The sequence below is a fragment of the Mauremys mutica genome, chromosome 10 (genome assembly GCF_020497125.1).
Source record: "Mauremys mutica isolate MM-2020 ecotype Southern chromosome 10, ASM2049712v1, whole genome shotgun sequence".
NCBI lineage: Eukaryota > Metazoa > Chordata > Testudines > Geoemydidae > Mauremys > Mauremys mutica.
This window is the reverse complement of record NC_059081.1, coordinates 43,732,753-43,747,615: the sequence shown is the minus strand read 5'-3', so window position 1 is coordinate 43,747,615 and position 14,863 is coordinate 43,732,753. Positions and strand designations below refer to the sequence as shown.

General features: G+C 40.6%; 1 protein-coding gene across 1 annotated transcript in view; it reads left to right on the top strand.

Annotated features, from left to right (window-relative positions):
• Window positions 1–14,863, top strand: part of TTN (titin) — a 309,757-nt gene that overhangs the window by 63,290 nt on the left and 231,604 nt on the right. Inside the window, exons 46-47 of the mRNA XM_045032840.1 lie at window positions 59–656; window positions 1,453–1,731. Coding sequence (XP_044888775.1) covers window positions 59–656; window positions 1,453–1,731 — 877 coding nt within the window. The remainder of the gene's footprint in view (window positions 1–58; window positions 657–1,452; window positions 1,732–14,863) is intronic.

The following is a 14,863-nucleotide window of genomic DNA, read 5'->3' as shown; positions in this document are numbered from 1 at the left end:
GTTGTTTATCACGCATGCTCCTTTCTCAGAAATCTCATCTGCTACTGTTGCTGATAAGCCAGTGCAGCAGGAATCCGCGAGCCCTATTTCTGATGCGCTGGAGCCCCAGCAGGCTGAAATAACCACGGAATCTGAAGCGCAGCTGCAACAGCTTTTGTCTGCTCGAGCAGTCAGCACCGTTGCTGTCAAAAGTCAGATCAGAGATGTCGGTTCAACCGCAGTCACTGCCGACGTTGCTTTAGCAGCTGTGCCTTTGGAGAAACCAGTGCAGATACTGACAGTGAAACAGAAAAAGGAAGAAATATCCGAGGAAGATGGTGGAGAGGTTCTCATAGCTCAGGCAGGGAAGCCAGAGGACAAGCTAGTTAGAGAAGATTATCCCGTCATTCACCGAAATCTTGTAGACACTGTTGTAGAGGAAGGTGATAGCTTAAGTCTTATATCAATTATAACAAACGTCAAAAAGGTGAATTGGTATTTTGAGGGTAAACTGGTGTCTTCAGGCAAACAGTTCAAGTGTTTACAAGATCATGACACATACACACTAGTAATCAACAAAGTACACAAGGAAGTGCATCAAGGAGAGTATGCCTGTGAGGCACTGAATGAAGGTGGAAAAACAACAACATCAGCGAAACTCACAGTTGTAAAAAGAGGTTGGATTATGGGGATAAAATATTGCCTCCTAATATTCACTAATTTTCTAATTAAATAGAACATATATATCTGTATCTCCATATCGATATGGATATGAAAAGTAATTAGACTTCATTAATGTAATCACAGAACTAACCATAGTTTTCCCCTATTCTTTCTCCACTTCCCGTGTACTTTTTGACATTCTGTCAATTATTCGTTTTTCCTTCCCACTTTTTTTCCTAAAGTAATTCGCACTTTTTCACTTTTCTGTAATACAGTTAGTTGCCTTTTTGCTTTCGTCCCATAAATGATAAAAACCCAACCCCGTGTAATAGTATCGTCTATACTTCTGCTTGCATCAGAATTTCTCAACAGCGCATGCATCAACACTTTCATCCCATTATCCACAAAGCGGCGATCGGTTTTCTTGTTTTTATCCTTCTCATCATTGCAACAGGTCTTTAAATCATTGCACCATTTTTAGCAAAGTTTCATACACTTCTTCGTTTTCCACTGTTCCAGTACAACGTGGTATATTTCTATATCACATTGTTACGCATGTGTCTAGTAGTATCACCTCTTAGTCCTTTTTCTGATTTCATTTCGCATTGCAACGTAGTCCATTCACTAGGTTTAGCACTGCTTATAGTCTGCTTTCATCGTTGACAGTCATTTTGTTTTCTTTACAGTCACTTTCCTTGGATTGCTAGTAAATCACCCATCTAATTTCAGTTGGTCACTTCATTAACAGTTATTTGGGGTACAAATACCGATGAGCGGGTATTCGAATTAATTTGTACTTCCAATTCTTAGTTGCACCCATACTGAGGAGGAGACTCGAGTCGCAGGAAGTAGCCGTGAACCACCTGGCCAAGTTTAGCTGTGAGATTGAGACTGCTCCTAATGTCCGATTCCAGTGGTATAGAGCTGGCCGAGAAATATATGACGGCGACAAGTATTCCATACATACCACGAAATACGTGTCCACGCTGGAAATCCCAAGACCTCAAGTAGTTGACTGTGGAGAATACAGCTGCAAAGCTGCCAATCAGTATGGCAGTGTAAGCTCTACAGCGATTTTAACGGTGACTGGTAAGTACGGCATCTTAATGCTAATTTTATTTTTGCATTAACATCCTCCGATTGTTTCATTGCTTTATAATTTTAAAACACTTATTTTAGGATTATGAGTTATTATATTGCACACAGGCCCAGATAGCTAGTCTTTTTATCTGGTAGGTGTGAAGACAGAAAATAATTGAATTTTGTCAACACCAGTGTCAGGTATTTTTGTTTCTTTGTTTTTTCTTTTCTTGTTTTCTGCATCCAGAGAAGGAAAAACCATCTCGCAGTTGATAATCGATTCAAAGGATTTCGAGACGTCATGTGGTGGGGAAGGGGGAAAATCCACTTTAAACTGAGAATATGATTATTTTATAAAGACATAATTTAACCTCCAGATGATAATTATAGCTGGAGATACATTTTAAAAAATGCCAGTTAATTTGTTTAGTCACTGTGGTCTCTGAGCTATCGATCAAGAATTCAATGTCTTCAGCTCTGGGAGAATAATTTCAAATTATTTTTAATATCTGACATCAGTCGTCTTGAAGATTTGTATTGAATCCAGTTTCTTCGATGTAGTGCTCAGTATATACTTACGTTAAGTCTTTTTCTAGTTGTACTTTGCTTTATTTAACATTCAGGCGCCGTGCTTGGGCAGTAATTACTGAATGGTTGGGTAGAGTGATCTTGCAATGAATAAAAGATGTTTACAGGCATATCTCAATTTATGGGATTTTATGAACATCTCAAAAACAACACATTTATAATATCTTCTAGGTTTCCCCCTATATTTTGCTGCGGTCTAAATGTACGGGGGTTTTGGTTTTCAGTTTCCTTTCTTTATTGGATCAGTCATTACTTGCTAAATTATGAAAGCAGCATAAATTAATAACAGAATCACAAGCATTTGGCATTTTGGCCAGTCTTGCTAAATGAAATACTGGCTTTTGGATCTACACTCGTCATTGCTATATATCGGTCCAGACGGTGAAAATGTTTTTCATTCTTTTTCCCACTTTTCAGTTTCTTTATTGTCCAACCCTTAATTTAAACAAATTTGAAACGTGTGTCCGAAGACAAACTATTCTCCTCCTTTTCTCTGCCCTTGGCATACATAAAGACAATAGTGGCTTTGGTGCCAGCCCAGTATAACCATGAAACCATTTCTTTTTGCAGAAGCGTTCCCTCCAACCTTTCTAACCAGACCCGAATCGATCACTACTTTTGTGGGTAAAAGTGCCAGGTTCCTGTGTACCGTGTCAGGTACTCCAGTGATCGACACGGTGTGGCAGAGAGACGGCGCTGCCATCTCTTCTTCAGAACATCACAAGATTTCAACCGTTGATAATAAGCATATTTTAGAGATTAAACATGTTACAGTAAACGACAGAGGAGTTTACACTTGCAAAGCTTCAAACAAGTTTGGAGCTGACATCTGCCAGGGGGAAATGGTAATTATTGATAAGCCACATTTCATTAAGGAGTTACAGTCGGTGCAGTCTGCTGTCAATAAGAAGATACGTCTGGAGTGCCAAGTAGATGAAGATAGGAAAGTAACAGTAGCGTGGAATAAAGATGGGAACAAAATACCCCCAGGCAAAGATTATAAAATTTATTTTGAAGACAAAATAGCATCACTTGAAATCCCCCTGGCTAAACTTAAAGATTCAGGGAATTATGTATGCACGGCTTCGAATGAGGCTGGAAGTAGTTCCTCTTCTGCAACTGTCACAATCAGAGGTAAGAAAGTTGTTCCTCTACTTTGAACATTATATTTCTTGAAATAGCTATTAAATCTACGCGGACTAGAAATACAGGCTATAGAATGCATAGGATGGTGTCTAATTCCACTGAGAGGTAAACTGTTCTTAGTCAGTCTTGCTCTCAGGATTCTGTGTTTAGAGAACACTGTATGTACTCCGTGTTCCTGTCTTTATTGAACCTATTTTGTCTGTTATTAATGAATGTTCCTTTTTAAGCTCTCAGTGTATTCCGTGTCGCCTAATATTTCTTTTTACCAAGAAATTCTTTAATTTATTCTTGGGTTTTTAATCTTTCTTTCTTTGTTTAAATAAACATGTATTTTCACCAAGAAGTTATTTAGTTTATTCCGGGGTGAGGAGGATGTAGTCTCTCTTTGTTTACGGTGTTGTTGTTTTTTACAGAAATCACTAGAACTGTGGCTTGGTTGAGATTCCTGTTAGCACCTCTAAATGTTAATGTGTTTAATCAGTCTTTCAGAGCTTCACATTTCAGGTTTCTTTCTTTCTGAAATCTTCCTTTAGAGCCACCATCATTTTTGAAGAAGGTTGATCCATCTTGTTTATTGACACCGGGCGAGTCAGCACACCTTCAGTGCAAAATCAAAGGGTCTCCTGAAATCCAAGTTACGTGGTTCAAGAATAACAAAGAAATTAGAGAGAGTAACACATACAGAATGTCATTTGTCAACTCTGTAGCTGTCCTAGATATTTCCGACGTGAAAGTTGAAGATAGTGGAAGTTACTCTTGTGAAGCAGTTAATGATGCTGGCAGTGATAGCTGCAGCACTGAAATAGTTGTCAAAGGTTTGTTCTTACAATCACTGACAATTTTATTTGAGAAATGACTTTCTGTTTTGGTGTCAGTAACTAATTCTTCATTGATGCTTTAATACTTTTATAGAGCCCCCTTCTTTCATCAAAACGCTTGAACCGGCAGAGATAGTGAAAGGAACAAACGCTACACTTCAGTGTGAGGTTGCTGGTACTGGACCATTCGAAATTAGCTGGTTTAAAGACAAGAAGCAGATTCGCAGTAGTAAAAAATACAGATTGATCTCTCAGAAATCTCTTGTTTTTCTGGAGATCTCTTCCTTTAACAGTGCAGATGTTGGTGAATATGAGTGCGTTGTAGCTAACGAAGTTGGTAAATGCTTCTGCGGTGCAACGTTCATACTGAAAGGTCAGTGAGCAAAGGAAAGCTCTTTTAACATACTGTAGAGGTAGAAACAATCTTGTCTCTTAAAAACCTGTTTCTTAATTGTTTTCCCCCTATTTTCTTATTCTCTTTAATGTACCATTATATCTTGTGTGTATCTGCCATTATGCTTCTGAATTTGGAAGGGAAAGCAGAAAGCAAATTTTACTAGAATTGCTATCAGTGCAAAATCTTATGCTAGGCTGCAAGAAGTGACAGCAATGCAGTTACCATTCACCCCCACCCACGTGGTGGCTGAACACGTTATGTCAAGTGATGTGTTCAACCCTTCGCTTATCCAGCTTGGAAATGCAATTCCCCCCGCCCATCCCAAAATTTCCCTCCTGATGTAGCTAATTAACCAGTGCATTGATGCTATATAATGGGCAAGTTGGTTTTTTAAAATAACCATTAATATGCTGCATCTAGGGCTTGGGAAAGATGTAGTAATAAGTAAGTTTCTTTCTTTCGAAATAGAACCACCATCTTTTATTAAGAAAGTCGAAAATGTTACTGCACTTGCTGGAGACACAGTTACTTTACAGTCCGTTGTGAAGGGGTCCGCTCCTATTTCTGTAACGTGGATGAAGGGGAAAGACATTATTAAAGAAGATAACAAAGTCAAAGTGACCTTTGAAAATGGTCTTGCAACGCTGCAGATCACGAGTGTCCAGATTAGTTCTGGTGGCAAGTATACATGTGTGGCGGAGAATGATGCAGGAAGTCAAACGTGTTTTGGAGAATTAGCCGTGAAAGGTCCGTGTAGGAATACTTAAACTTCGCAGCATTCTACATATAATGGAAAGCGATTCCATTCTGACCCTAATAACGACTGTTTAATTCTGTTATAGAACCTGCCCAAATTACTGAGAAACCTGAGTTGATTGAGGTGACCGCAGGAGACCCAGCAATTTTGGAATATACTGTTGCAGGCACTCCGGAGTTAAAAACGAAATGGTTCAAAGATGGCAAACCGCTGGCTTCCAGCAAAAAGTATAGAATCAGTTTTAAAAATAACGTTGCCCAGCTAAAGTTTTATACCGCCGAAATGCAGGACAGTGGCGAGTACACGTTCGAGATTGCGAACGATGTTGGACGCAGCTCGTGCACCACCACGTTCACTGTGTTAGGTTGGTATCTTGCTCTTTGCAAAGGACAACACCGTTCAGATTTAAAGCCCAGATAGGGCAGAAATCAGATTACACCTTGAAATGCTCATTGCACGTATTGTTTTTTCTTTGTTATGTACCGAACAGACCGAGCCATTGCTCCGTTCTTTGTTAAACCATTGAGGAATGTTGACAGCGTAGTCAGCGCCTCCTGCCGCATGGACTGCAAAATCTCTGGCTCCCTTCCAATGAGTGTTTCGTGGTTTAAGCATGACGACGAGCTAACTACCAGTGCCAAATACACAGTAGTGTTTGCGGAAGGTTCTGCGTCTTTGGAAATAAAACATCTAGACACGAACGATTCTGGCATTTACACTTGCAGGGCCACAAACTCTGCGGGCAGTAAAGACAGCAGTAGCACTTTGGTTGTAAAAGGTTTGGCAGATCGTTTTGTATTTTCTTCTTGATGTGTCATTTAATGATTCATTCTTCCCCACCACGCAGGTTACACTTCTTACTCTTTGCAATTATTTCTTTTAAACGCCCGTTTAGAGCCACCCAGCTTCGTTGTAGAACCAGAGTCCCAAGAAGTAGCACCCGGATCGACGGTGCGTTTGAAGAGTTCCTTAAAAGGAACACCGCCACTCACAATACAATGGTTTAAGGGTGCCAGTGAGCTGGAAACCGGCGGAGCCTGCTATATTATGACTGAAGCTTTAGCGAGTTACTTGGAACTCTACGCTGTAAAGCCGTCTGACTCGGGGGACTACACCTGCAAAGTCAGCAACGTGGCTGGTTCAGTTGCGTGCAGTGCAAACTTGTTTGTGAAAGGTTTGCATTCCCTTTCTTATTGAGTTGTTGGGCTGCTCTCAGTCACACCGGCGCAGCCGTCAAGGGGCCGGTGAACTGAGAAGTTAGCCCATTGTACCTTTTACACTCTTCACCTCTTTCTGTATTCTTAATGCCTATCTTAAATCCATAGAACCTGCTACCTTCGTCGAGAAGCCAGAGCCATCACAGCTGTTAAAGACAGGCGATTACGCGCAATTAGATTGTCAAGTAACTGGCACCCCTCAGATAAAAATCACCTGGTTCAAAGGTGACCGGGAAATTCAGGAAAGTGCCAAATACAAGATGTCCTTCGTGGGCTCCAAGGCGACTCTCAAACTTATAGGTGTGGCGATTGAAGACAGTGGGGAATATATCTGTGAGGCCAAAAATGATGCCGGCAAAGATATTTGCAGTAGTGTTGTCACAGTCCAAGGTTTGTGTCAAATTTCCCCGGGCCCAATTCCCGCTCCAAATTCGTTGCATCATTAAAAGGTTCCAATGCTTAATTAATACAAACCACAATTTCTCTCTTGCGCTATAGAGTCACCTTATTTTAGCAAGGAGTTTGAGCCCATGGAAGTATTGAAGGATTCTGATGTTGCTTTGGAGTGCGAGGTGTTGGGTACGCCTCCATTTGAAGTATTTTGGTTGAAGGACAGCAAGCCTGTCAGAAGCAGTAGGAGGCACAGAATAAGCATTGAAGATTCATTGATTAGCCTCCACGTTTTCAGGTTTGATGCCTCCGATGTTGGTGAATACCAGTGCAGAGTAACTAACGCGGTAGAAAGCTGTGTCTGCAGCGCTGGGGTGACCCTCAAAGGTTGGTATCAGTCGGGGAAATAGAGCTGAAGTATGTTCTTCTACCTTACACCGTTCTGCCATTCCAGCTGAAATTTACCAAGAGTCTGTTTTTTCTCCCGATAGAACCCCCGCAATTTGTGAAGAAGATTGAAAACATTAGCTCTCTGAGAGGAGGCTCCGCTGTGTTTCAGGCCGCCTTGAAGGGCTCTTTGCCCATCACAGTGTCGTGGTTGAAAGATAACGATGACGTCATTGAAGATAACTATATCAAAATGACGTTTGTGAACAACATGGCCACTCTCCTTGTTAGGTCTATTGAAGTGAAGCATGACGGGAAATATTTCTGTCAGGCTAAAAATGATGCGGGAATTCAAAGATGCTCTGCTTTACTAACAGTGAAAGGTTGGTTCAGCACTGAATGTTTTCAAAGAATTAAAACTATCGCACATTAATGTGTACGCTGAATATTAAAAAATACTATTAACATATACGTATATATCCCTTTATTTGTCATAGAACCCGCAACAATAACTGACAAGGCCGTGTCAATTGACGTCACTGAGGGAGACCCAGCAACCTTGCAGTGTAGATTTTCAGGCACTAAAGACATTGCAGCCAAATGGTTCAAAGATGGAAAAGAGTTGACCTTGGGCCCGAAATATAAAATCAGTGTTACAGATCAAGTGTCCGCCTTAAAGATAGTTCATACGGAAAAGAAAGATAGTGGAGAATACACTTTTGAGGTTCAAAATGATGTTGGAAGCAGCAGCTGTACCGCTAGCATTAATGTGCTAGGTTTGTATCGCGTCTCTCTTCCGCGGCGGGGGAGGGGGGATGTAAAATATATTATTGTGCTTTACTTTTTTGATACAGAACTAGCACTATGGCCAAATGAGCTAACACTTTGCTTTTACTTTGTTGGATAGATCTTATCATACCGCCCAAGTTCACAAAAAAGCTAAAGAAAATGGACAGCATTAAGGGTTCTTTCATTCACTTAGAGTGCATAGTGTCTGGTTCACATCCTATAAGTATCCAGTGGTACAAGGATGACCAAGAGATAACGGCTAGTGAAAAATACAAATATTCTTTCCATGATAACACTGCATTCCTGGAAATCAACCAGCTGGAAGGTTCAGACAGTGGATCTTATACTTGTGAGGCAACAAATAAAGCAGGAAGTAACCAATGCAGTGGATATTTAACAGTCAAAGGTTTGAGCTTCTTATTCTTTCGCAAGCACAAGACCTTCAATTTATTATTTTTGACTTTTTGATCATAAAATGATTCTTCTCCTACTCTTCTCTATCCTCCCCTCTTTTATTTGTTGTAGAACCCCCGTATTTTGTTGAAAAACCTCAGTCACAAGATGTTATACCCAATGCTAGAGTTCTGTTCAAAGCTCTTGTGAATGGTACCACTCCTATGCAGATAAAGTGGTTTAAAGATAGCAAAGAACTTCTCTCAGGAGCCACTCGCTCTGTCTGGAAGGATGACACGTCAAGTGTGCTAGAGCTCTTTTCAGCAAAGACTTCTGATTCAGGGAACTATACCTGTCAAATAAGCAATGATGTTGGGACAGCAACTTGCAAAGCAGCCCTGTTTGTGAAAGGTGTGCATTTTTATGCCCTTTTAATCTCATGGGTTCTGTTTCTTTTTTATTAGAAAAGAAATATTTCTCGAATGTAAATTGAGTAAATAAAGTCTTGCCTTTTTGTTCATATTTAGAACCACCCAGGTTTATTCAGAAGCCTAGTCCCGTAGTAGTTTTGAGAAAAGGACAATCCACCAGTTTCGAATGCCAAGTAGCAGGCACGCCCGCAATCCACGTTATTTGGTATATGGATGGGAATGAAGTAACTGACCCTGCTAAGTATGGCATTGCATTCGTAGACGGTTTTGCCACTTTCAAAGTAGCCAGTGCGAAAATAGAGGATAGTGGGATTTATGTTTGTGAAGCTCACAACGACGCAGGTAGTGAGAGCTGCAGCATTGAACTGAAAGTGAAAGGTTAGTTATTAGCCTTCCCACCCACCCACCTCTTTTTTTTTTTCAGTCATGCGTGGTTTTTTTTCTTTTCGTGTTTTCCTAAGCTGCTATGTGTTTTCCTCCTGATTTTTTTTATAGAACCTCCCACATTCATAAGGGAGTTGAAACCTGCTGAGGTAGTGAAGGGTTTTGATGCCATGCTGGAATGTGAAGTCTCCGGTACTCCTCCATTTGAAGTGACATGGCTGAAGAATAACAAGGAGATTCGCAGCAGCAAAAAATACGCCATGAGCGACAAGGAATCGGTATTCACCCTTGTGGTAACCAACTGCGATTTTTCAGATGCTGGGGAATACCAGTGCATTATATCCAATGATGGGGGTAGTTGTTCTTGCAGCACAAGAGTCACTTTGAAAGGTCAGTTCAGTTGCCACGATAGGGGGAAAACTCCAACATTCAGTTTCTTACCTACTTTTTAGTATCTTAACAAGGATTAAACAATATCTTTTATCGTGGCTTCTTTTTGTAAAACACAGAACCACCTTCCTTCATAAAGAAGATAGAAAACGTCGCTACCGTCTTGAAGGGTTCCGCAGTTTTTCAATGCACGGTAGCGGGTGCTCATCCTTTATCAGTGTCATGGATAAAAGATGAAAAAATTATCGAGGAAGATGAGAACTTCCATATTACGTTCGAGGACAATGTGGCCACACTGAAAATAAAACATATTGATATTGGTCACAGGGGGAGGTACACCTGCCAGGCAAAAAATGAGTCAGGAGTTGAAAAATGCTTTGCCTTGCTCTTAGTACAAGGTTTGTGAGCTATGTACTTTCAGGCCTATTTCGTAGAAGTAATTTAAAAGACACGTGCTCACCAGTAGATAGAACTATAACGAATCTGCACTTTAATTCTTACTGCAGAACCCGCTCAGATCATAGAAAAGACTAAATCAGTTAAAGTGACTGAAAAAGACCCAGTGACCTTGGAATGTACTGTGGCTGGAACACCAGAACTCAAACTGAAATGGTATAAAGATGGCAAACAGCTTCTGCCCAGTAGATATTATACCATGAGCTATGACAGTAACGTGGCCAGTTTCAGGATTGAATCGGTAATGAAGGAGGACAGTGGTACATACGCTTTTAAGGTTGAAAATGATTTTGGAAGCAGCACCTGTGAAGCTGTTTTGACAGTTTTAGGTTTGTATTTTGCTCCATTGCATTTTGCTTTCTTTGTTGAAAAAATATAATAGCTTCGCAAATACCGGAAGGTAATTTGAGGTGCAGGACGTTAACTGTTGTTTTTGCCATTTTCTTGGGCAGATCAAACAATCCCTCCATCATTTACCAAAAAGTTAACGAAAATAGATCAAGTTCTGGGATCGTCTATTCATATGGAGTGTAAGGTTTCTGGCTCACTCCCCATTACTGCTAAATGGTATAAGGATGGAAAAGAAATACATGATAGTGCAAAATACAGGAGCCTATGCCATGAGAATACCGTATCAATGGAGGTTTCTAAACTAGAGTTGGCAGATACTGCAAATTACACGTGTAGCGTGACTAATATTGCTGGGAGTGACTCTTGCAGCGCCGTCTTAACAGTGAAAGGTTTGGAACTCTTTACGTCTTCTCTTAACTATAATAGATATTGAAATACACCTTTTAAAAAATAATTGCCATCTTACATCTTTGAATAATATTGCGAAAAGTTACCGTATATTTTTTGCTCTTTATGTGATGCTTCATTTTCTTTAAGGAGTACTTAGAATTCTTAGTGTTCTTGATTGTTCACTTTGTTTGGTTTTCAAACATTCCTTCTGCCGAGGATTTAAACAAACATTTCTTTCCCTTGAAAACTGTAGAGCCAGCAAGTTTCCTAGTAAAACCTGAAAACCAGCAAGCCGTCCCGAATTCTATGGTGGAGTTTAAAACTGTGTTGAAAGGAACACCTCCGTTTGCAATAAAGTGGTTTAAAGAAGATTTGGAACTTGTATCTGGAGCTAATTGTTTTATTGGGATAGAAGGGTCAACAGGTTTCTTAACTCTCTATTCGGTGGATATTTCAAAGAGTGGACACTATACTTGCCAAGTTTCCAATGACGTTGGTAGCGATTCTTGTACTGCAACTTTGCTGGTAACAGGTGTGCACGTTTACTTGTTTTGTGTTGCTCTCGTCTTGTCTGTCTTTTGTCGAGCTCAGTATCGTTCTTATAAATCGTTCCAAGCTAATTCTTTTTGTGCATTCTTGAATTTATAAACTCTTAACTCATGTTTAGTATCGGATTTCTTTCATTTGTTCTTCTTCTCTCTCTCTGTCTTTTTAATTTTAATTCTGAAATCACTCTTTTTCTCCCCTATTTATTCCACTTTCTTTTTTTTTGGTTTCATAGAACCTCCAAAGTTTCTTAAGAAGCTAGAAGCGTCAAAAGTAGTAAAACACGGTGACTCCGCACGATTTGAATGCAAAATAAGTGGATCTCCAGAAATCCGAGTGGTATGGTACAGAAATGACAATGAGATCATTGCCAGTGAAAAATTCAGGATGTCTTTCAGTGATTCTGTGGCAGTGATTGAAATGAACCATCTCAGTACTGAAGAAAGTGGGGATTACATATGTGAAGCTCACAATCCTGCTGGCAGGGCGAGCTGCAGTACTAAGATTATAGTGAAAGGTTAGAAATCATTCTTCCTCATATTAGTTCGTACTTAATTTTCGGTGATTCTCCACTCAGACATTCACAAGTGAATGTTGCTTATTTCTTTTTCTGGGGCAGCCTTTTTCTTTCTGTCCAGTTTTCGCCACGTTCTGCTATATTTCATCGGGGCATGGGCAAGACTTTTTAAAGATATTACCCTTACTCCATCCTTCACGGATGTGGAGGCTATTCCGAAATTACTCTCAGAATCCTAAAATTGGCTGCCTCATGGCGCTGAAATTTTCAGAATCAGAAACAGGAACCTAATTAATTTTAATTGTACACAACGGTATTGGTTGTTATTGCGTTCAGCCATATGGGAGTAGCTCCTATTCTGTAACACTGTTGTTTTCTTTGTATACATTCGCTAAAAGAGTTGCTACAAAAGCACGTATCTGTCTGCTTGTCAGCCTCCAAAATAGACAGAGCTCATTACAGTATATGCCCAGAAAATCCGGAGAATACAAATCCATTCCACGGATTTTCCCCATAAAACATAATCTTGCTGCTACTGTGGTAACTTTGTAAGAATCCTTTTAACGTTCGTTACATATAGCCAAATAACGTTATAACAATGCCAACTGCTTTTCTTTTTGTAGAACCTCCTGTTTTCAGCAGGAAGCCTTCCCCGGTAGACATGCTCAAAGGTACTGATGTGAGTCTTGAATGTGAAATTACTGGAACGCCTCCATTCGAAGTCATGTGGTATAAAGATAAGCGACAAATCCGCAGCAGTAAAAAGTATAAGGTTACATCCAAAAATTACCATGCGAGTATTCACATTCTTAATGTCGACGCCTCAGACATTGGCGAATACCAATGCAAAGCACAGAACGAGGTCGGGAGTGACTCTTGCATTTGCGCTGTACAACTGAAAGGTGAGTTTATTTGCACAGAATCTGTGTCAGGACCCGCGTAGAAGACGCTTATTGATAGTTTCTTACGCGAATGCTGGAGATCTTCACTATAATCACTTGTTTCTTGTTCAGAACCACCAAAATTCGTGTCGAAAATAAACAGTATCTCAGTTGTGGTTGGTGAACCAGTAGAATTACAAGCAACAGTGGAAGGCTCTCAGCCAATTTCTGTCCAGTGGCTTAAAGACAAGGAAGACGTCGTTAGAGAAAGTGAAAACATTAGGATTGCATTTGCGGACAACGTTGCAACTCTACAGCTGGCAAATGCAGAACCAGGCAGCGCGGGAAAGTATATCTGTCAGATCAGCAATGATGCTGGAACTCGGGAGTGTATGGCTACCTTAACAGTTCTAGGTTGGTAACAAAGGTGATGGTGGGGCGCGGGGGGTTGGGGGAATACCTGCATCCAAAAGACCACAAGAACGGCCATACTGGGTCAGACCAAAGGTCCATCTAGCCCAGTATCCTGTCTCCAGACAATGGCCAATGCTAAATGCTTCAGAGGGAATGACCAGGTAAAGTAAGCACCAAACTTTGCATTCCCTACCCATCTTTATAAAGTTCAGGAGGCTGGTGACATATGGGGTCAACACACCTTTTTGAGTGTGAATTTAAAACTGAAATGAAACTGACCGCCTCTTTGTCCCCAACTATTATTGGTCAGGAAACCACTTCATAATTTGGCACCATTCATAACTTTTATCCTCTGCTCAGTCGAGGTCCGGGAGAAAGAGCCTGATGAAACCGAGTGGAGAAAATGTCGCCTCTTTGTCTTACACACATGGTCAGATGTGGAGTCCATACTAGTCTTTTCCTCTGTATTTATTTATTTTATTTATATTAGGACAGTGCCTAAAGTCCCCAACTAAGATCCTCATTGTGCTGGGCGCTGCACAAATACATAGTAAGAAATAGCCCTTGCCCCCAAACTACTTACAGTGTAAGATAAACAGACAAACGATGGGCGAAAGGAAGTTTCATAAACTCCCCTAACTCGACAGGTTGCAATGCAATTTGTATTAAATACAGTCAAAACAGTTATTTGTACTAATGCGGTGGTACAAAGTATAGATAGCTAGCGAGTAAGAGGAGTTGTTTACAGTGACTGTTGCTCACATCTCCTTCCAGAGCCGGCAATCATTGTAGAGAAGGCAGAACCAATGAGAGTGACGGTGGGAGATGTTTGCACTTTAGAGTGCAAAGTGGCGGGCACACCCGAACTTTCAGTTGGCTGGTTTAAGGATGGGAAAGAACTGACAAGCAGCCACAAATTCAAAATTACCTTCCACAACAAAGTATCTACCCTTAAAATTCTCGAGTCGGAAAAGGGAGACAGCGGATTGTACACCTTTGCCGTGCAGAACGACGTTGGGAAGAGCAGCTGCACAGCCTCAGTTGATGTTTTAGGTTGGTTCGGTAGTTTTTCTTCCGCGTTTCGCCAAGCTTCTCTTTGGGAAATGTTCCTGCCTTTTAAACCGCTGTGGATTTGTTACGTTTTCTTACACAGATCGAATCATTCCGCCTTCTTTCACAAGAAAATTAAAAGAAACAAATGGTGTGCTGGGTTCTTCGGTGCTTCTGGAGTGTAAAGTATCTGGGTCGCTACCTATTTCAATCGCTTGGTTTCAAGATGGAAAAAAGATAGTTAGTGGAGAAAAACATCAAACCACGTTTTCAGATAACCTTTGTGTTTTGCAACTGAATTCACTGACCTCATCAGATACGGGAAGTTACACCTGTAAAGCTACTAATGTAGCCGGGTCTGACGAATGCAGAGCTGTATTAAACGTACAAGGTCAGTATCTGACGGCCAATTAGCTCTTTGCCGTAAATCCTCTTCTATATAACAGTCT